This window comes from Leptopilina heterotoma, unplaced genomic scaffold, assembly GCF_015476425.1.
Source record: "Leptopilina heterotoma isolate Lh14 unplaced genomic scaffold, ASM1547642v1 Lhet_312, whole genome shotgun sequence".
In the NCBI taxonomy this organism is placed as follows: Eukaryota; Metazoa; Arthropoda; class Insecta; order Hymenoptera; family Figitidae; genus Leptopilina; species Leptopilina heterotoma.
Genome location: NW_025111013.1, coordinates 256326 through 278773, shown reverse-complemented (window position 1 = coordinate 278773; position 22448 = coordinate 256326). Strand labels below are relative to the sequence as shown.

At 23.7% G+C, this 22448-nt stretch overlaps 4 protein-coding genes across 5 annotated transcripts in view; 2 read left to right on the top strand and 2 right to left on the bottom strand.

Moving 5' to 3' along the window:
- The first annotated feature begins 113 nt into the window (after positions 1-113).
- LOC122504734 (neutral and basic amino acid transport protein rBAT) lies at positions 114-9397 on the top strand. Of its 2 annotated transcripts, XM_043615952.1 has the most exons (10): positions 114-542; positions 3092-3470; positions 4629-4870; positions 5096-5221; positions 5423-5643; positions 5884-6076; positions 6276-6505; positions 8396-8401; positions 8521-8670; positions 8987-9397. In XM_043615952.1, the coding sequence occupies exons 1-10, from the start codon at positions 264-266 to the stop codon at positions 9072-9074; spliced, it is 1914 nt and encodes a 637-aa protein (XP_043471887.1). In that variant the 5' UTR covers positions 114-263; the 3' UTR covers positions 9075-9397. The 2 variants fall into 2 exon arrangements, with proteins under 2 accessions (XP_043471887.1, XP_043471888.1); XM_043615953.1 differs by lacking the exon at positions 8396-8401.
- A 194-nt stretch (positions 9398-9591) lies between these two features.
- LOC122504731 (JNK1/MAPK8-associated membrane protein) lies at positions 9592-13556 on the bottom strand. Its single transcript, XM_043615948.1, has 4 exons — positions 12627-13556; positions 10482-10651; positions 10311-10387; positions 9592-9945 (listed from the first exon to the last, which is right to left on the bottom strand). Exons 1-4 carry the CDS (start codon positions 13070-13072, stop codon positions 9730-9732), a joined length of 909 nt encoding a protein of 302 aa, XP_043471883.1. The 5' UTR covers positions 13073-13556; the 3' UTR covers positions 9592-9729.
- A 107-nt stretch (positions 13557-13663) lies between these two features.
- On the top strand, positions 13664-16483 carry LOC122504733 (solute carrier family 25 member 45). The gene is made up of 6 exons (XM_043615950.1): positions 13664-13875; positions 14170-14288; positions 14561-14813; positions 15310-15439; positions 15581-15699; positions 16130-16483. Exons 1-6 carry the CDS (start codon positions 13836-13838, stop codon positions 16375-16377), a joined length of 909 nt encoding a protein of 302 aa, XP_043471885.1. The 5' UTR covers positions 13664-13835; the 3' UTR covers positions 16378-16483.
- Positions 16484-20772: 4289 nt separating this feature from the next.
- LOC122504728 (serine/threonine-protein phosphatase 2A 56 kDa regulatory subunit epsilon isoform) overlaps positions 20773-22448 on the bottom strand; it is a 40263-nt gene continuing 38587 nt past the window's right edge. Inside the window, exon 9 of the mRNA XM_043615946.1 lies at positions 20773-21946. The gene's annotated coding sequence lies outside the window, so the exon portion shown is untranslated. The remainder of the gene's footprint in view (positions 21947-22448) is intronic.

The window sequence follows — 22448 nt, the reverse complement described above, 5'->3', positions numbered from 1 at the left end:
TATAATGTAGACACAAGTGTCGAAAGGGTCATTGGAAACTATCGCTAATAGACGAAGCCATTTTTCTTTCCCGTCGATCGATTATTTGCACAAAGTAGAAGAGAACGAGGCGCATAGCGTCGAAAACCGCAGGTGTTCCGCTGGCACAGTGTCTTTTTTCTTGTCTTGCTGAACGAAAGTGGGGAATAATAGTTATAGTGGAATAACTAGTTTCGGACATTACGTAAGTCTAAGAAAATAACGCCCTTGAAGGCATATCGACAATGGACAAGAGTGGGAGACTTGAGGATAGCAATGAGGTGAATGGCACCAAGGAGTCAGTTGTGCAGGCCACGTACAAGAAGTTGCCCGACGAAGATACAAACTGGCAACAAAAACAACAACAACAGGAGTCGAAGGAAGAGCGGGAAAAGGAGGATCAAGTCCCGGAATCTGACACAATGGTTAAACAAAACGGCACCGAGCCCGAAGTCGACGACGAGGCTAATGAACGAATGCTTCAGGATAATGTGAAACTGTCACCGAAAAAGGACAACATCGAGGTAAGTTTATTTCTTTCCATTGTTTTTTTTATTCATTTTTATTCATTCATTGTTTATTTCTTGTTTTTTTCGTATATTGTTCAAATTCTTTTTTCTATTCTCGGATAAAAGGGAAAATCGTGAAAATAGAAATAAGGAAAATAGCGAAAAGTGACAGCAAACATAACCTATAAATTCATGGACTTTTTTCGCCTCTTTTCCTTTTTTGTAAAAAAAATACAAACATTTAGTTTTAACACTATTTACTTTCACCGTAGTTTTAAATTCTAATTCTAATTGTATTATCTCTCCCAACTCCCATGAACTGTGAACTTTAATTCAATTACTGAGATGAGTCTGCGTGGTCGAAAAAAAAACCATACCCGGAAACAATTTATTCAATAGATATTGTTTTCCTGATTGCTTTTTTTATTCGCAATGAAAATTATCTCCGAACTTTTAAGGTGTGGAAATTTTTTCTCTCTCACGCAAATCATTAATTTCTTTTTATTGACTGATGATTGATAGCCTGATAGTTCAATTAATATAATAAAGAAAGAGTAAATCTTCACTTATGTTGCATCATCTCGAAAATAACCTCAATTTTATTTCTCTATCGAGAATAATGCCGCTTGTTTACTTTGTAATTATTATTGAAACATTCAATTATATTTTATCTCTTCTTTTTTAGATTACTTGTAAAATTACAAAGATTTATTGGTTTTAAAAAGTAAAAGTGTTAATTTGATAATTTGATCATTTTTCTTCGTAAAAAAAAGGTTTTTTCTTCGATTTCTTTCAAGTCTTTCGTGTCTTTCAAGGGTTGTTAAACAAGGTTTGTGGGCTTTATTGATTTTTGCAGGACGAGTGGGGAAAGGATCCTTGAATAAAATCCTACTTTCGTATATAAATTTGCTGTTTTTTATTTGCAAAATGTTTATGTATTAGACTCGCAGGAAATGAAAATAAAAAATCTTTACTTTTTATTTTAGTGATAAATTATTTGAATTATTTACTATTTCTCTTTAAAAATTCGCTGCAGGAATTAGCTAGAAAAATATTTATTCTAAAATGTATTCGAAAAATAAGAAATTTCAAAATTGCCGAAATGTTAAAAAGGTTTAAAAGCAATTTTGATTATTGGATAATTGGCCATGCTTTTATTTTGACAGATAAACATAACCTAAAAATGACGTTTTGTCAAAGTGTCGGAACAGAAGAATTTTAACAAGACTGCGATAATTATAATTGATTAAAAAAATTTATTTTCTACAGTATAAATAAATTTATTTACTTTTCTTTATTTAATTTATTTTTCTTTTTTACAGTTTCGTAAAAATAGTATTTTTTACTTTTTCAAACTAAAAACGTTTATTTCTACTTTTTTTTTATTTTTTATTAATAAATTATTTTTCCACTGTTATTTTTTTAATTTTTAGTTCTTTTTAAAAGTTTCTTTTACTTTTTCGTGAAAAAAAGTTTATTTTTCATTAATTAATTAATTAATTTTTTCACTGTTTATTTTTTATTTTTTTAATTGTTTTCATTACCAGGCTTTTTGTAACTTTTTTAATACTATTTTCTTCTATTGGAATTTTTTACTATATTAATTAACAAAATTAATAAAAAAAAATAATATTGAAAAATTCTTGAATTTATTACTATTTTAATTAACAAAATTAATGAAAAAAAAAATTATATTGAGAAATTCTCGAATTTTTTACTATTTAATTCAAAAATTAATGAAAAAAAATCATTTTGGAAAATTCTCGAATTTTTTAATATTTTAATTAACAAAATTAATGAAAAAAAATCATTTTGAAAAATTCTTGAGTTTTCTACTATTTTAATTAACAAAATTGATAAAAAACAAAAATTGTATTGAAAAATTCTCGAATTTTTTACTAAAATAATCAGGACGTTAAATAGTTACACGGAGTCAAGATTTCGCCCTCTCAAAAAATTACTTTTGTCGGTCTTTTCATTTCCAGCGCTGATTAAATATTAACTCTCGAGACGTGATTAATTTATAACTGAATAGTTTGAATGCCGACTAGATTATAATATCTTTTTGGCCTTCAAATAATAAGAAGCCTTCGATTCAAAAAAAGAAAAATTATTATTTTCCTTCTTGAGAAAATGAGCGAATATAAACATAATTCTTGCAAAAAAAGACAATCGAATTACTTCAATACAAAAGAATTCGTAAATAAGAAAAAATTTTAGATTTTTATTTTATTTATTAGAATTTATTTTTGTCATTCTTATTATTTACTTATTTTTCTTAGTTATTCGAGAATTTTCTTTTATTTATTATATTATATTTTTTATTTAAATATATTTTTTAAATTCTTCCACAATTGTTTAATAAATTATTTTTTCGATTTTTGTTATTCATTTTTATTGTTTATTTATTTTTGCCATTATTTATTTTATTATTTTTATTCTATATTTTTTTATTGACTTTTTTTATTTATTTTCCTAGTAAAAATTTAGTTAGAAATATAATTTAATTTTAATAAACTACAAATTTTAATTGTTTCTAATTTTCTCTCTAACTTTTTTTGCAGGTGAAATACGTCTCGGAGAATGGAGACGCGAAAATTGATCTTGGAACTGTTAAGGAAGTACTGTCGGGAATGGGAAAAGAGGAATTGATGAAATTTGCGAACGATCCATTTTGGATTCGATTGCGATGGTTTTTGTTTATTGCATTCTGGGTGCTTTGGGCGGCAATGTTGGCGGGCGCTGTTGCAATTGTTGTCATTGCGCCGAAATGCAATTCACCAGAGCCAAGAAAATGGTGGCAGGAGAGTCCAATTATTCATCTCGATGAATTCGATACTTCAACGCATAAATTAAAAGACATGAAAGATTTACTCTATCCTCTGGAGCAGCTCAATGTCAAAACAATTTCCCTCGCGTCGATTCTCGAGACCGATGCAAATGGTAATTTGTTTTTTTCTTTTGCAAATAATATTTTGTTTTTTATACTCTTTTTCACGTATTGATAATTATTTTTTATTTTTATCCTATTTTCCATTTTTGACACTATTTTTTTATTTTCGATACTATTTTTTAGTTTTGATACTATTTTTTATTTTTGGAACTATTTTGTTTTTATTTCTAATACTATTTTTTAGTTTTGAGACTATTTTCTGTTTTTGATACTATTTTTTTATTTTTGATTCTACTCTTTTTATTTTTTTACTACTATTTCTATTTTTGATACTATTTTTTATTTTTGATACTATTTTTTAGTTTTTATACTATTTTCTTATTTTTGATACTATTTTTTTTTTTTTTTATTGTTGTACTACTTTTTTATTTTTGATACTATTTTTTATTTTTTATAGGTACCATTTTTCATTTTCGATTTTTACTCTTTTTATTTTTTATACCAAAAATAAATAAATAAATTTTATTTCATATTTATTTACTTATTTATTTTTCTTATTTGTTGTCTTATTGATTATTTCGTTTGTCTCGTTGTTTATTTCGTTTAGTTTTTACTTTTTTCTCTAATTTTAGAACGAAAATTAAATTATTTCCCGACTGAGTCACTTTCCGGGGATTTTTTGAAAAATTGAAAAGTTATTTATTAAAAAAAAAACAATTGTAATAGAACGAAAATATTGAGCGCAATTTAACGAAGAATATTGTTTCTTTTATCTAAATGAGTTTTCATTTTTCTAATCTCTCCAACTTACATATTTTTAAATTCACTTAACGGGCGCTAAACGTAAAACTCTGTTGTAAATTACCCGAAATACAAATATTTCACTATTTTTCAATGTGTAACTTTCAATTTCGAAACTCACTTAACAAATTAAATTCAAAAATGAAATCTTTATCTTCACCATTTCAGTAAAGTTTATTTTAAATCGTTTAAATCAAAATTTTCAAAACGAGAAAAAACGATTTATTTTATTAATTAATTAGCTATAATTTCTTATTTTTCACTTAATTAATTAAATGTAATTTAATAAATTGGAAGAAATTTTCTGTAATTCTTATAAATAATTTTACGTTTTGATTGTTTGATTTAATTTGTTTAGTAAATTAATTATTTAATAATTTAATAATTATTTCTTTGCTCATTTGCAGGTCAGACGATAAGCTTCCGCAGCATTCGAAGTAATTTAGGAACAATTGACGATTTGAAATCGTTCATTGAAGCTGCGGAATCAAAAGGAAAACATGTGATTCTTGAACTTGACCCAAATCATTCGTCGTTGGAGCACAAGTGGTTCAAGGAGTCTGTCGCTAGAAATGGAAATTATAACGATTATTATATTTGGGCGAGTCCAAAGAGTGAAAATGTTGGCAGAAGTCCTCCAAATAATTGGGTATTTTTTCTTTTAATTATTTTACAAAATCTTTCTTTTTCTTTGATTTATTCTAATTTAGTTTCTTTGATTGAGTTTGATTTATTTTTAAAATTACTTGATTAGCTTTTTTAGTTTTAGAGACTATTTTTAAAGAAATAATTCTTTGATTGAGTTTGATTTATTTTTTAAATGATTAACTTTTTTACTTTTAGAGACTAATTTTAAAAAAATAATTCTTTGTAGTTGAGCGTCTACGGCGATTCTGCGTGGGAATGGAACGAGCAGAGGAAACAGTATTATCTCCATCAATTTGGCAAAACTCAACCTGAACTCAATTTTCATAATCCTGCTGTCGTCAAAGAATTCGAGGTATAAATTTTTCAGGAAAAATTCCTCTTTTTTTTAAATATTGGACAATTTAAAAGAATTTTAAAAATAACGCACAAAAGTTATTGATTTAAATTTCCTACAGAATAATTAATTAATTTATTAATTAGTTTATTATTCTATAGGAATTCCTTAATTTACTTTATTAATTTATTCATTCGTTAATTCTTAATTATTCTGTAGGAAATTCTCAAGTACTGGTTAGATTTGGGCTTCAGTGGATTCAGACTCGAAAACGCACAATTCCTAACCGAGGATCCAAATCTTTTGGATGAGGAGAGTCTGAGAGGAACTCCTGGAGCCTATGACTCCTTAAATCATATCAGAACTCGGGAGCGCATCGAAAACGGACAAGTTTTACGTCAGTGGCGCAATGTCGTTCTAAATGTCACAAACGGCCAGGGGTAATTCTCTATTTATAAAATTTGTAATTAAAATTTCAATTTCAAAGTTTTTTAAATTTTCTAATTTGTATTTTTTTATTTTAATTTCTTTAATTATCTTAATTTTTACTAAAGTTTTTACTAGAATTCACACTAGAATTTTCTTTTCTTGTTTTCTTGTTTTCTTCTTTTTTTCTTATTTTCTTCTATTTTTCTTATTTTTGCGCAAAATTGATTAATTTCAATTGTGAATGATTGCAGTTTGTTTACTCTTCGTGACGACATTAGTCCCGACGTTTTGCAAGTCTTCAATGATCACGTAACAAGCGGAGTGCTAATAGATTTGCCGCAAAGTTCACAATTTTTAACGACAGCCACTGTCGATTTATCAGCGACAACACTGGACGGAAATATCACGAATATTCTTCGAAGGTCCGAGTGGCCAGCTTGGGACGTAAGTTGAAAATAAAAAATTTTTGATACATTTAAAAAAAATAAATGGGATTGACTTTCGTCCCTGAATAAAACGAATAAAATTACTATAATAAGAAAAATTAATTATTAATGATAAATATTTATTTTTTTGTTATCATTATAAATATTTATCATAAATAATTCTTCTCTTATCATAAAATATTCTTCTCTGTGAATAGATTAATGGAAGATATCAGCCATTGAGGTCACGAGTTCCAGAACCTGTTGCCGAAAGTATAACGCTGATGGTTCTACTTTTGCCAGGAACTCCAGTTTTTAAATACAAGGACGTAATCTCAATCCGTGATGCTTTTGACGAAGTGTCCAAAAAACGAGAAACAGACGGTTTCAAGTACGGCGAGACAAAAACCTACGTCATGAATAATACGCAAATTTTTGCTTACACGAGGTAAATTTTCTTCTTTTTCTATTTCTGATTCTTTTTTAGACTCTTTCTTTTTTCAAATTATTACATTCAGATCCCAAGGTGCCTTCATATTCAACTGTTTTTTTTTATTATTTAATCTTGAAGAGAAACTTATTACAAAAATACATTTTCTAATTTATAATACAAAGATTATTATTATTCTAGAAAAGAAATTTATTCTTAAAAAATCTTCTAATTTAAAAGAAAAAGATTATTATTCTTAAGGAGAAACTTATTTTCAAAAATATTAATTTTCTAATTCAATAAAAACGATTTTAATTAAATTCTTTGAAATTATTTTCAAAAAAATATTCAAAATTCAATTATTTCCAATACCTACTATTTTTATAAAATTACCAAAAATAATTAAATTATTAAAAACGATAAAATTCTTTGCAAATATACAATTATTTTCATAAATAATATAAAATTTTCCCATGAATTCAATTATTTTCAATTTTTTAATAATGTCTCTCGAAAGAATTCAATTATTTTCAGAAAATTGAAAGAATATTCTGAATAATTCAATTTAAAATTCTTTGAATTATTTTGCATTTTTTAATAAAATATCTCAAAAGAAGTCAATTATTTTCAGAAAATTTAAGAAAATTCTTCTGAGTAATTCAATTATTGTGAAAATTTTTAATAAAATTCTTGACAAGAATTCAATTATTTTCTAAATTTTTGACAAAATACTTTATAAATTTCAATTGATTTCAATTCAATTTTAATATAATTTTCCTATGGAATTCTATTATTTTCAATACTATTTACTACAATTCTTAAGAATTCAATTATTTTTAATACAATTTATTAAAATTCTTCTTAAAATTCAATTATTATTAATTTGTTAATAAGATTTCTCGAAGGAATTTAATTATTTTGAAAAAGTTGTAAAAGTTGTTTTTCGAAGAATTACAGTTGTAATTTATAGAAATACATAGTTGAATTTCAAAAAGGTTTTTACATTTAAATAATAATTGAAAATATTTTATATTATAATTATGAAAAAAATTAGTATTTCGAGAAATTGTAATTAGAAAATTTTTGAAGATAGTTAAATTCCCATAAATAATTTTAAAAGATTGAATTAAATTTGCAATTATTTAGAAATTTTGTCAAATTTAATTGAAATAAATTTTATAATTTAAGGAATTTAATTTTTTTTTACTTTTTAAAGGTTATTTTTAAACATAAGTAATCGTAAAAGTTGAAGAATTTGAAATTAAAATTTTGAAAATAATTGAATTTTGCAAAAATTAAGAATTGAAGTTATTATCAGGATAAGAAAGAAAGAAAATATTTTTACTCCTTTTTTCAGAGTTTAAGATAGTTTTTGATACATTTTTTAAATTAATTATGAAGTACAAAGCCTGCTAAAGAGAAACTCATTTAAAAGAATTAATTTTATAATTTAGAAGGAAAAGATTATTATTTTTAAAGAGAAACTTATCGAAAGAAATTAGTCTTTTAATTCGAAGGAAAAAGATTGTTTTTAATTTTTTGTTATTATTTTTAATTAACCATTTAAAAGCTCAATTATTCTGGTTTTTAATTAATCATTTAATAAAAATTATTTTTCTTCACTTATTCATTACTTTTTTAATACTCAATTTTAATTAACCATTGAAAAAACAAAACTATAGTGAAAGTTAACAATTTTTTTTTTATTATTATTTTTTATATTATATTTTGTATATTGTATTTTATATATTTTCTTTTACTTATTTGTTACTATTTTAATGTTACAAATACGAGTGGAATTCGTGTTAAAGTAGTTAATGAGAAAATTACGGTAGCGTTTAAATTTTTTTTTTATGTCACGGAAGCTAAAAATTGCTTTATCTTGTTTCACGCTTTATTGCCTGACAGGCACTGGTAAGTTTTTACCGAAAAATCTCCTTAGATTTCCTTACATTACTAGCAAACTATTAAAATTATTCCTAGAAATTAAATTCGTCAATTTTCAATTTTTTAATTAATTTCGCAATTTTTAGGTTAAAGAGCGGAAGTCCTGGTTATTTAGTGGCCTACAATAGTGAAAATCAAATAAGATTAGTCGACTTTTCGTCCATTTCTGATATTGGAAATGAAGTCAAAGTGATCGCTCGAAGTCCAAATTCCTCGGGAGGCGGAATCGACACAACGTGAGTATTTTTTTTCCATTGTTATAGAGTCGCTGCAATTTTTTTTTTATTATTTATTAGTTTTAGTATTTTTTTCCTTATTAGAGTCGCTGCAATTTACAAAAATCGTTGCAGTTTTTTTTCGATCAAAAAATAACTTATTTAGAAGAAGAAACAAATTTTTAGATTAGAAAATTTTTCAAAATTTACTTTCTAAAATAATTAAATTAAATAAATTATTGAATTAAATTTATTTATTAACAAAATTTATGATTTTCTTAAAATAAAAATTACTTGAATGAAGTATATTATTTTAAATAATTGCTTTTTTCAACAGAATCACAAAACTGAACGCAAATGCAGTTCCCATGGCTCCAAAGAGTACAATAGTCGTGAGTTTTGTTTCTCCAGAAGCAACGGCCTAAGTCTGAGAGATTAAATACACAAAAAAAAACACACACAAAGAGACAGGATATTTAAGAAAAAAAAGAGACAATAAAAACGAAAACTCATATAAAACCAAAAAAAAAAAAATCTAGATTTAATCGTGTTTTAAGAAAACGCATGTAAGCTATTTATTGCATTTATCTTTTTTACTCAATGATCTTATTTTGATATTATCTGCGAATCAATTTTTTTTATTCACAAATTTCAGCAGACTGTGAATATTAATTGTAAATTAAAATATTAATCTCGTCTTCTCGTTATATAAAAGTGTTGAAAGTATTAAAGGGCATTATAAATTACATTTTTTTGGCCTTTACTCATTTTAAATAAAAAGAAAAACCTAAAAAGAAAATTTGAAATTCTTTTACCAAAATATCCATTTTTTTAGTAAAAAAAAATGTTCCTTTAACATTGAAATAAATAATATTCATTAATTAAAATAAATTTGTTAATTAAAATAAATAATAAATTTGTTGACGAATAAAGAAAAATCGATTTCGTTTTACACAGTAGTAGGAAATTTTTTATTAACAAACGTAACGTTGATTGTATATATATACAAGTGTACAATAGTTTATAATACAAGAAATTGAACTCTTTTTTATTTCGTTGCAATGAGGGTGGAAGTTGATTTCATTTCTCCTGAAGTCTATGTGGATCAGTAAACCTTGCAGTGAGAATGTAAAATAACGCTGGCAGTGGAACTAAAATTAGCATTGTTGGATGAAGCGCAATACCGTGTAATGTTGCCGCTGACATTACTCCATATCCATGTAAAAGCCAATGGCCAATAATGACGATTATATTCTTCACATCCGATACCGAACTGAAGATTAACGATTTCATTGTCTGTACAAAAAAACAAGTTAAGAAAAAAAATTAATACAATTCAAAATACAAAAATTTTAATGACTTGTATAAAAATTTATTTCTATCTCTAGAAAAAAAATCTGTCTAGAAAAAAAATCTATCGAGAAGAAAAAAACTATCTAAAAGAAAAGGAATAGAAAATAAATAAATATAAATAAATGAAAATAAATTCAGAAAGAAAAAAATTTTAAATAAATAAAATTCAAATAAATTAAATTTGAAGTATTGAATTATACCTGATGATAAATAATAATAAATAACAAATGATAATAAATATAAACAAAAAAAAACAATAAAATTGTTAAATAAAATTGAAATTCAAATAAATTAAATTTGAATAATACCTGATTAAGTTTGAAGGCGAAATGCGCTGCGTTTGAGAGAGCAGACAAGACAATTGTTATGTAAGGAAACGAATGATCTGTAAAATATTTAGTGAAAAAAATTAAGACAATAAAGTATCATATCAACGTTTTAAAGAGATGAAGAACTGTGTATTTTTTTTCTTTACTTACATATAAGTCCCCCGCCAATTGCATGAAATAGAGCGAGAATCGGAAAGAAATATAATGCCGCGTAAATAGAAAATTTTCCCTGTTTTGGCAGAAATTTTCGCGCTATCAACGGTCGTAACAGCAGCATTATTAAAATTCCAAACGCGTAAAATATAAACACCATTGTGTACCTAAAAGAAATTTTCAAAAAAATATCTTTTATTATTTTGTTTGCATTTTGAAAAGAAATCATTATTGAGAAAAATATTAGGTTACATTATAAAATCATCAAAAAATCGACTTAATTATAAAAAGAACAATTATTTTTTTTACAATAAAGAATATTAGAAATAATATTATTTATTATAAATGTATTTAAAATTCGATTCATTTATAAAAAGAATAATTACATTTCTCGAGGAATTCACTTAAAATTGTATTGAAAATAATTTAATTTTTCAAAAGAATTTTATTATTTATGAAAATATTTGAATGAATTATTCAAATTTCTTAAATAATTGAATTCCAGTAAAAATTTTGTATTATTTGTAAAAAATAATTAAATTCCTATGAAAAATTTTGTTATTTATAAAAATAATTGTATCTTTTGAAAATAATTGAATTCTTACGAAGAATATTAATAAAATCTTGTTAAATAATTGAATTTTTCAAATTTTTTGCAAATAATTCCATTCTTTCTAGAAATTTCATTAAAAAAATTTTAAATAATTTAATTCTGACCAAGAATTTTAATTTTAATAAAAGTTTTAAAAATACTTGAATTCTGACGAAGAATTCTATTAAATTTTTTTTTTAAAATAATTGAATTTTCGAGAAAGTTTATTAAAAAATTTAAATAACTGGAAGGATTTTATTTAAATTTTTCAAAACATTTGTTTTTAATTTTCTTAAAATAATCTACTTTCTTCATATAATTTCAGTAAAACATTGAAATTAATAAAATTGTGACGAAGAATTTTATAAAATTATTGAAAATAATTGATTTCCTGTGAAAAATTTTATTTTTGAAAATAATTGACTTCTTGCAAAGAATTTTACTAAAATTACTTATGTATAATTGAATTCCAGTAAAAAATTGTATTATTTGTAAAAATAATTGAATTCTTGTGATGAATATTTTTATTTATAAAAATAATTGAATATTGCAAAGAATTTTATTAAAAACTAGTCAAATAATTTTTTTCAATTTTCTGAAAATAATTTAATTTCTTCTAGCAATTTCACTAAAACATTGAACATAATTTAATATTCTAACGAAGAATTTTATTACAATTTTTTTAAAATTAAATTGAATTAACGTAAAAAGTTTTATTTGTAAAAATAATTGAAATCTTGTGCAGAATCTTATTAAAATTTCTTAAATAATTGAATTCCATTAAAAATTGTATTATTTGTAAAAATAATTGAAATCTAGCGAAGAATTTTATTACTTATCAAAATAATTGAATTCTAATAATAAATATGGTTATTTATGAAAATAATTGAATTTTGCAAATAAATTTATTAAAATTTCTGAAAATAGTTGAATTTTTTTGTAGAATTTTGATATGTATCAAGATAATTGAATTTTACGAAGATTTTTATTATTTTTTTTGAAAATAATTGAATTAATTAGAAAAATTTAAAAAACATTTTTGAAAATAATTGAATTATTTTGAATTTATGTCAAGAATTTAATTAATATTTTTATAATAATTAAATTTCTGCAAGAAATTTTAATTTTATAAGATAATTGAATTCTTGGGAAGAATTTTATGAAATTTGAAAATAATTGAATTTTACAAAAAAATTTATTAAAAATCTTGTAAGTAATTGAATTTTGGGAAGAATTTTGATAATATTTAACAAGATAGTTGAATTTCTTGGAAGAATTATGGGAATTACGTTAAAATTGTTAAAATAATATTAAATATACATATTAAAAAAATTCAGCTAAATGTCAACAGAATTGAAATTAAAATTTTTGAAAAAAATATTAATTTTACAGAACTATTAAAATTAAAAGTATGATAAAAATTCAGATTTTCAAAGATTTGAATTTTTTTCTAAATTCTAAAAATTTAATTTTTTTTGCAATACTTTTTTAATAAAAAATCCTTGACTTTTCTCTGCGACCTGGTGTCAATCCTGATTATAAATACTCACAAGGGATAAACAGCCTCCTGGGTGCAATGAAGTGTTTTTTCATAATTCGGCGTTGGATTATGAAGCAATGTATACCAGTCGGATAATTTTTGCGTTCGACATGAACGAACATTGAATGAACCGAGAGGATCAATTAATTGCAGAGTGATAATCGATGCGGTGATTATTTCAACGATCGCCGAACAATGAAGAGCTATCACTTCCTTTGGTATGTTACGCCTCATGGCAACCATATCGATGCAAAACCAATGCAGCACCAGGGCAAATATTGCAATAAATCCAAGATAGAGCCAATCGTAAAAAACTGGCGTATCTTCGCAGGGAACACATGCCGAGGATAAATTCGTCCTGTAACCACGGGGACACGCACCACAATCACTCCAATTCCCGTCGATAAACAATTCACGACCACAATAAATACCCGGACAACGCATTAAGACACTCATTTTTTAATTCTTTTCTAAAATTACACGAACACCGAATAATTATAGTTCTTTTTTTAATAGAAAATATGACGAAACAAAACAAAAGGGGAACAATGTAATTTTTACAAAAACATTCAGGATTTACGAAAAACAAATATTTTGAGTTTTTTCCAATAAAGAAACTTTCATAATCGTAATTACGTTTCGTAATTACGACTGAAAAATAGTGGAAATTGTTTCAAGTCTTTCAAGTTGAAAAATAAGTTCAATTCCTCATGACAGAATTTGAGGTTAGGTTTCACTACGAATGACATTATATCGAATTTCTAATAATTCCGGAAAAGAATAAACTTTTTGACAATTGTAGAAGAACACTTGCGAGTGAATGAAGATTTTTAGTTGAAATTTTCCGAATTACTTGTCAACAATTAGTTTTAATTTCGCCATTTTCAGTGATTTTTGACAGTTCGCACACACACGAGAACACACATTTTAAAAAAGTCTCCAGTGCGCATCTTGTTTGCGCAACTTATCCATGCGTGCGCACTTTGCGCGGAAAAAGCATTTAAATTCGAAAAAAACAAATGAAAATAATACTTTGCAAGAAATACAAAAGTTAACAAAAGTTTTGTTTCTCAAATTTGACAGTTTGCATTTACTTCTAAGTTCTAATTACAAATTGCGCCTATTTTTGCGAAATGTGTAAAAATTCTTTGTTATGAAAGTATTAAGTAATATAAATCTAAATTACTCTTTCGACTCCAATTTCCCATAATGCAATTTGATGGAAAATTCTGCGGCTTTCGTTGCAGGATGGGGGGCTGGTAAGTAAAAAAAAACCTTTTGTTTCGGGTTTTGTAAATATTATTCCGTCAATTGCAGAATTTTGGCGATTTTTTTGTTAAACTAGACTTAAAGTAGACTACAAGTTGTTGAGACTAGAATTCTTTTTTAATAGCAATTTTTTACCTTATTATAACTTTGACTTTTTCTGACACCCTAACCTAGAAATTGTAAATTAAACGAAAGTTACAAAATGAAAACAAATACTCGGGTGAATGAAAATCGTGAAAATATTAGTAATTAGGGTAATTAGTGAATTAATATTGTTTCCATAGGAATTTTTGGCCTGATAGTTGGTCATCCAATGGATACGATTAAAACCGAACAACAAATGAGTTTAGGTCAACGATTATCCATACGAGAAAGTGTCAAAATAATTGTCGCAAAAAATGGAGTAAGTTCTAAGTTTCGATAATTTAACAATTTCTAATATTCAATTAAAGATATGATTAAATAGAATTAAATATAATTAAATAGAATTCTTTACTTCAATTATTGAATATTAAAGATATGATATAATTTTAAAATGAATATATTTATTTATATTTTTTTCTTAATAAGAACGAATCATATACGAATTTATCAAATTCCTAACCTCAAAATTTGTGAAGTTTTTTGTTCTTGAAAAAAAATTTTTTAAATATATATAGAGGTTAAAAAATTTAGATCTCAGGTCTCTATAAAGGAATGTATTTCCCTTTGATGTCTTCAGGAATATTAAATGCCGTTTTCTTTGGAGTCTACGCATTTTCTTTAAGTTCTTTACAAAGCAAGCGAGGGAACAATCCAAATAATATTCTTCCAACTAATTCCGGATACAGTTACGATAATTTTTTATCCGGATCTATTGGTGGATTGGCACAATCATTCATTTCCTGTCCGAGTGAACTTATTAAAATACGAATTCAAACTGGAAAAGGTATTTATTAGTTTATATCAATAATTTATAACAATAATACCAATTTATTTATTTTACAGATTTATTTTATTGACTTTATTATTTATTTTTATTGAATTTGTTTTATTGATATTAATGTTATAAATTAAATGCTAAATTTTATTTTTGTTTTTAAATTAATTTAATTTTTAAGCTAATATTACATTTTTGTGTAATAAGAATATTAAAATAATATATTTTATTTTTAATTTTAATTTAATTTTAATTTTATTTATTGAAATAAATCCAACAATTATACCAATATATTTTTTAAACAATTAAATTTGAGAAAATATTTTATTAATTGTATTAATGTTATAAGTATGTTAAATTTTATTTTTGTTTTTAATTTTATTTTATTTTTAAGATAATTTTATATTTTTATTGTAATAAATAATATATTTCATTTTTACAATTATATTTTTAAAACAGTTAAATTTAAATAAAAACAGTTTTTTGATGAAAGAAATTTTTTCAGGAAAGTGCAAAGCAAAATTTCTCGATAGTAATAAAAGGAGAAAATCAAGTACCTTTCTCGTGACTCGAGATATTTATCAAAAATATGGAATTAATGGATTTTTCATCGGAGCTGTTCCGACGATTTGCAGGTACTTTTTTCTAATTTTAACAACAACAATAATAATATTATTATTGACAATATTATCAATAGTTTTAATATTTTTGTTAATTTATTTCTATTAATTTATTTTTGTTAATTTACTTCTTTTAATTTACTTTTTTTTAATCAGGGACGTTATTTCCAATGCAATTTACATGGTGAGTTATCAATACTTTCGATACAATTTAAATGGTGAGGAAAATTTAAAGCCTGGAAATTTAGAAATTCTTGTCGCCGGTGGAATTGCAGGTAATAAAAAATTTTGCAATTAATTTATCTTCTTTTTCAGAAAGAAAAATATTTTCATGCTTTGCACTCGTGAATTAATTAAGAAACAATATCTTTTTGTCAAGAACTAAATTATTTTTAGATAAATAATGAAATTCTTTGTCTGAATTCTTTATAATTTGCAATCTTAAAAGCGGAAAAATTTGAATAAATTTAGTGAAAATTAATCAGTAATAATAAATGTAATAATAATAATTATTATTATAATACAAATAGAAATAATAATAAATATAATATATTAAAAATAAGTAATAAAATAATAATAAATAATAAAAAATAAAACCCGTACAGTAAAATTGAAATATTACTTAACTTTTGGAAAAATATTTATTATTATTTATTTAAAGGCGAAAAAAAGTAAAATTTGAATTAAAATGAAAATACCGTGTAGGCGTTTTGTCTTGGTTACCGGTAATTCCATTTGATACTGTCAAGTCGAGAATTCAAGCGGATGAATTTCATAATCGAACTTACAAAGGGATGATTGATTGCAGTCATCGTTTATACAAAAATGAAGGTATTCATGGCTTTTTCAAAGGAACGACAATGATTACTCTTCGTTCTATTCCAGTTAACGCCGCTATTTTTTATAGCTATCATCTCCTCATGAAAATTTTCGTGCCCCACATTCATCACTAAAAATCCTCAAGAAAAAAGTCTCTCACTTCCCTCATATATTTCACGTACGTCTCTATTTATATTTGTTAAGAAAAGAAACTCAATTTTTTCTAATTAAAAAATATGTCTCAACAAAAGGAAAATATTTTTTTTATTGTTATTTATTTATTATTACTATTTCTATTGTTATTTGTTTATTTATTATTATTGTTTATAATTTTATATTTACTATTGTCGATTATATCTTTATTTATTTACCATTATCGTTCAGAATTTTTATTTATTTGTTATTAACGTTAAAATTATTCTTTATTTACTATTAACGTTCGAATTCTTATTTATTTACTATTAACGTTCAAATTTCTATTTATTTACTATTATCATTCGAAATTTTATTCATTTTACTATTATCGTTCAAATTATTATTTATTTACTATTATCGTTTATATTGTTATTTATTAATTAATTATTATAGTTTATATTGCTGACTGCGCACTCGATAATTAATTTTAAAAAAGTTGCTTTAAAACTGAAAAGAAATGGTAAAACAGTAGCTATCTAAAAATTATAAATTTCTGCAAATATTCAATTATTTTAAATGAATTGAAATTTATACAAAATTTTGCCAAAAATTTCGAAAATAATTGAATTATTTTTTGAAAATAATTCAATTCCTTCGAGAAATTTTATTAAAAAATTAATAATAATTGAATTTTTGAAAAGAATTGTAGTAAATTGTATTAAAAATAATTGAATTCTTAAGAAATATAGTGAATAATATGGAAAATAATTAAATTCTATAGAAAATTTTTATTGAAATTAAATTGAAAGCAATTGAAATTTATAAAGAATTTTGCCAAAAATTTGGAAAATAAAAATTATTAATTAAATTCCTCAGAAAAATTGTTTTTATTTATAAAAATAATTGAATTTTGGGGAAAGAATTTTTTTATTTTTGAAAATAATTTAATTCTGACGAAGAATTTTATTAAAATTGCATTGAAAATAATTGAATATTAAATACAATTTTTTTCATAATTTCATTAAAAAATATTGACCTTTATAAAGAATTTTATCAAAAATTTAGAAAATAATAAAATTCTTGAATAGAATTATATTAAAACATTTCATAATAATTGCATTTCTCTGAAGAATTTTCTTAAATTTCCCTAATTAAATCCTTTCGGAAAAATTTTATTTAGAATTTAAAAGTAATTGAATTTCTTGAAGTGAAGAAACTAAATTTTTAATAATTAACATTTAAATAAATTCAACAAAAAATATATTAAAAATTTAAAATACAAAAGGAAAAATCTAAAAATTAAAAAAAAAACTATTTTAAAAAATAATTTTCTGGAGAATAAATTTGCAATTCCCGCTCGAAAAAATAAAGGATAAGAACAATATATTTCATAAAATTCGGTAATAGTGAATTGGGCCCATTATCAAATTCCACTGTATTTATTTTTTTTTAATCCTTTGTACAGCGAGCTCTTGCAAGTGGAGAGTAACCATTATTTTTTTTCTTAATTTCTTAAATGACAGTAAAAACTAGATGGTAAATGGTAAAATTATAAATATATTCATTTCTTTATTATAATTACATATATATAATATATAATTATATATTTTTTCAACTTTATAATTATACGTAATAATTATATACCTTATATATATATAATTATAATAATATTAGTGTGTAAAACAATCGATTCTGTTGTTTGCTTTTTTCATCATCATCATCATCATCATCATTATGATCATCATTTTCGAATATAATTACGCCTATTTTTTCTTAAGATTTGTACGCGAGTAAGCAATATTTTTTTCCATTCTTTTTTTTTCATTTATTTAAATATATATATTGTTTATATATATATTTATATATGTATATGTATTACTGAAGGGAAAAGAATCATAGAATGAAAAGAAATTTTTTTTTTTTAACATTCACGTGTTATTATTATTTTATGTATATTATAAAAAATGTCTATTGGGAGAGCGAGTCATCATCTCTGTATATATATATTTTTTTTTCGTGGATGTGAACGCAGGCAACTACGAGGCAAAATTATTTTTCCACAAAAAAAAGAGGAAAAGAAAATTAGTTTTTTTTAAAAAGAAAAAATAAAGGACAATGTAAAAAACACAGAAAGTATGATAATAATATGCGGTTTATGTTTCGGCAATCGAGACGGACGATGTTTTTTTTCTTTTTTTTTTACTATATGTCTCTATTTTATTTATTTATTTTCTTTAATATTATCTTTAACTCTTTGTGTTCGAAGAAATTGAAAATGCACTTTTTTGTCTTTTCGAATTTACGATATTATGTCTTTTTCTATTTCTTTTTTTTGTTTACGCTTTTTACAATTTTTGCATTTGCATTTGCATTTTTACTAAATTATTTTTACAAATTTCCGTTTTTCGTTTCTTTTCAGTTTCTTTTTGAAATTTCCGTTTCTTTCAAATTTTTCTTCTTCCTCTCATTTCGTTTTTAAATTAATGTCCTCTTAAAAAGTTAATTTCTTCGTAAACTTTTGTTTCGTTATTAATTTATTAAATTTCCCAACTTTCTATTTCCGAAATTTCCTGTTTTTAATTTGACTTCTGGAAATTGCGAAACTTTTAAATTTTTCTCTTTTTTTCTCTTTTTTCTTCGACTGTATTTTTTCCCCGAATATTTTCTTTTATCTTTTTTTATCCTAGAATTTTCAGTAAACTCCACAAAAATCTTCTTTGCGCCTCTTTTGTTCCAAAAAAAGAATTAAAATATCAATAAATTCTTAAAAATTTATAAATTTAACTGAGAAGAATTTTCAAAATATCTAAAACGTAATATATATTCTTTTCAAACGTCACTACTTATTTAACTAGATATTTTATTTTTTTTTTGTCTATTTAATTTAATTCTAATATTCTTTAAATATTTTTTCATCTAAAATTTTTTATAAATTTCAAATTCTAACTGAAAAATTAACGAATTTATTTTTAATTCGCGAATAAAAATTCAAATTCAAAATAATTTTACATATTTTTTTTTACAGAAATATTTTTCGAAAAAAAATATTACCTACAATAATAACTACTGTACAATAATATTTTATAAATTTTATAAATTAAACTAAATTATTTAAAAACTATTTTACAAAAAAGAATTTTTCGACTATTTTACTAAATTTATTTAGTTTTTTTATTCGGAAAAAACGAAATTAACGAAACAATTTGTTTAAAAAATGAAAAATTCGATTTATTAAGTTTTTTCGGAAGAAACGAAATAATTTATTTATATAAATAGAGAATTCAATATATTTAGTGTTTTTTTTTTTTGGAAAAAACGAAATAAACGAAATAATTTGTTTATAGAAATAAAGAATTCGATTTATAAATTTTTTCTTTTTCGATAAAAAAAAAAACAAGGAAATAAATAAAATTTTCCATCCGGCGAAATTTTCTGAATTCCAGAAAAGTGCATTTTCATTGTCTCGTAAACACTTCATCATCAATTATTTATTCGCCATTTTTTTAGCGTGATAAAACTAATTAAAACGTTTTCATCGAGAATTTCTTTTTTTTTTTAAACGCTATTTTTTTTATTTTTTCATTATGCATCGGTAAGAAAAGTCTTTTTTGTATTTTTTTTCTTTCTTTTCGTATTTTTAAAAATCGTGTTCGATTTTTTTCTCATCAGTTATTAATTTATTTTATTTTTGAGAAAGAGGAGCACAGCTCCAATAAATCTGACGCGTTAGATCTCTATTTATTGTATGTATATTTTATATAAGCAACCATGGATATTTTTGGGTACAATTGAATTTTTTTTTTATTACTTTTTTTTCTGTTATTACTTTGTCCCTCTCATCATTTATTCTTCACTTAATTGCGTCTCTGCCTCTCTCTCTCTTTGTATCTTTCTTTCTCTCTTTTTTCACTCTTTCTCTCTTTTTTTTCTATTTTTCACTCTTTCTTTCTTTCTCTCTTTCTTTCTTTCTATTTCTTTCTTTTTATTTTTTTCTTTCTCTCTTTTTTCTTTCTTTCTTTTTTTTCTTTCTATTTTTTTCTCTCTCTCTTTCTTTTTTCCATTCTTTCTTTTTTCTCTCTCTCTCTTTCTTTTTTTCATTCTTTCTTTTTTCTTTCTCTCTTTCATTCATTCTTTCTTTTATTCTTTTTTTTGTCTTTCTCTCACACATTCTCTCAATTTTCCATTATTTTTTTTTGTAGAGAAAAAAACACGCTCTCTGAATTCGAATCTATTCGTTAAAATGTTACATTTTCCTGTAATTTTCTATTTTAATTTATTGCTTGTTTTTTATTTTAAAATTCCGTTTTTTTTCGCGCACGATTTTCTTCTTCAAAATTAAAGCTAAAAATTAATTTGAAGAAAGAAAAAGAAGACAAAACATTGTCATATATATATATAAGTTCCAATAATAATAAAACTTGTCGCTTTTTATTAAGAATTTTTCTTTTTTTTTTTTTTTTCTTTACGTCGCGCGCTAATTATAACTCCTCGTCTTCTTTCCAATATTTTCTTCCTCTGAATTACTAATATATTTTTGCATACTATATTTAATATATATAAATATATTCAAATATATATATTTATATAGTACACAGTTCGTCACTACCGATTTCTCGAGGGGGGGGAATCGAAAATTAAAAAAAAATTATAAAAAAAAATCCACGAGAAATCAAGAAGAACGTCCTGTATATTCACATTTATTTATATTTATACTTTTTCCTACATATAAATATACATAAATATGACGTATTTTTTTATTTACCTAATATTTATTATGTTTTTTTTTTGTTTGTTATATTTACCATTATCGTTAATAATAATAATAATAATTATAATAATAATAATATGAATATATGGTACATTTCAAACAAACGCCGCTCGTTGAAGGCGAAAAAAGTTTTCTTGTCAGGGGGAAAAAATTTTGACTCTTTTCTTCGCCTGAAGAACGGCAAATCTTAATTAAAAAAAAAAGTTTTCATTCTCGTGCTGACACTAAAGTACACCATGCAACTTGAATTTTGACGTCAAAGAAAGAGAATAAAAAATTCGGTCTTCATATATAAATCTCTATAATATGAAAAATCAAAAATCGCGGCAATTTTTTTTTTTTTTTTTTTGAGGAGTAAAATCCAGGTCTGATTTTTCACTTTGGTTTTATTTTTTCTGTTCCTTTTTTTTAAATTATTTTATTTTAAATAGTTCCTTGGTCTTTTTTTGTTACTTTTCGCGATTTTTCTTTTTTTTCGCGCACGTTCTTTTTAATTTCCTCGTTTCCTCACTCACGCACTCAGACACTCTATTTTTTTTCTCTTCTCTCTCTAAGCTCTCTTTCACTCTTTCTTTCTCTCTTTTTCTCTTTCTCTCGCTCATTCTTTCAGTTTCTCGCTCCATAGAGTTGATCAGATTGCTTTTGTCCAGTGTGACGAGGACGAGACCAACTAAGGAATTTTTATTACGTCAAGACAATCCACCGTGAGATGATTCTGGTTTCTCTTCTAACAACGACAATTTTTTTCCTCGACGTAAACTAAGATCTAACGACTGGGTGACATGATTGTGATTTCTCGCCTATAAACAAAAAAAAGACAATTTTACACTTTATTATTTTTACTACTTACTAATTAATAATTACTAATTACTAATTTCAAAATTTACTTTAAAGTAAGTGATTTCCTAAGTAGAATAATTTATTTTTAGACAAAATCAGGATTGCCACAAAACTAAATTTTGTTTTTCCCTAATTTGCAGACAAAATTTTCATTTTTTCTCTAAAGAATATTATGATTCAAAAATGATTTTCAAAAATTTCAAATTCAAAACCTTTTTCAATTCAATAACTTATAAAAATATAAAACATGAAGAAATCGAGTCTTCGACTCGAAGTAATCGATTTCTTCAAGTTTTATTTTAATAATTTTTTTTTTTTTTTTTTAAATAATTGAATTCTTCGAAGAATTTTTAATAAAAATTTTGAACAATAATTGAATTTTCCTAGGGATGCATTTAAAAATTCTATTAAAAATAATTGAAATCCTGCGATGAGTTTTATTATTTATAAAAATTTGAAATT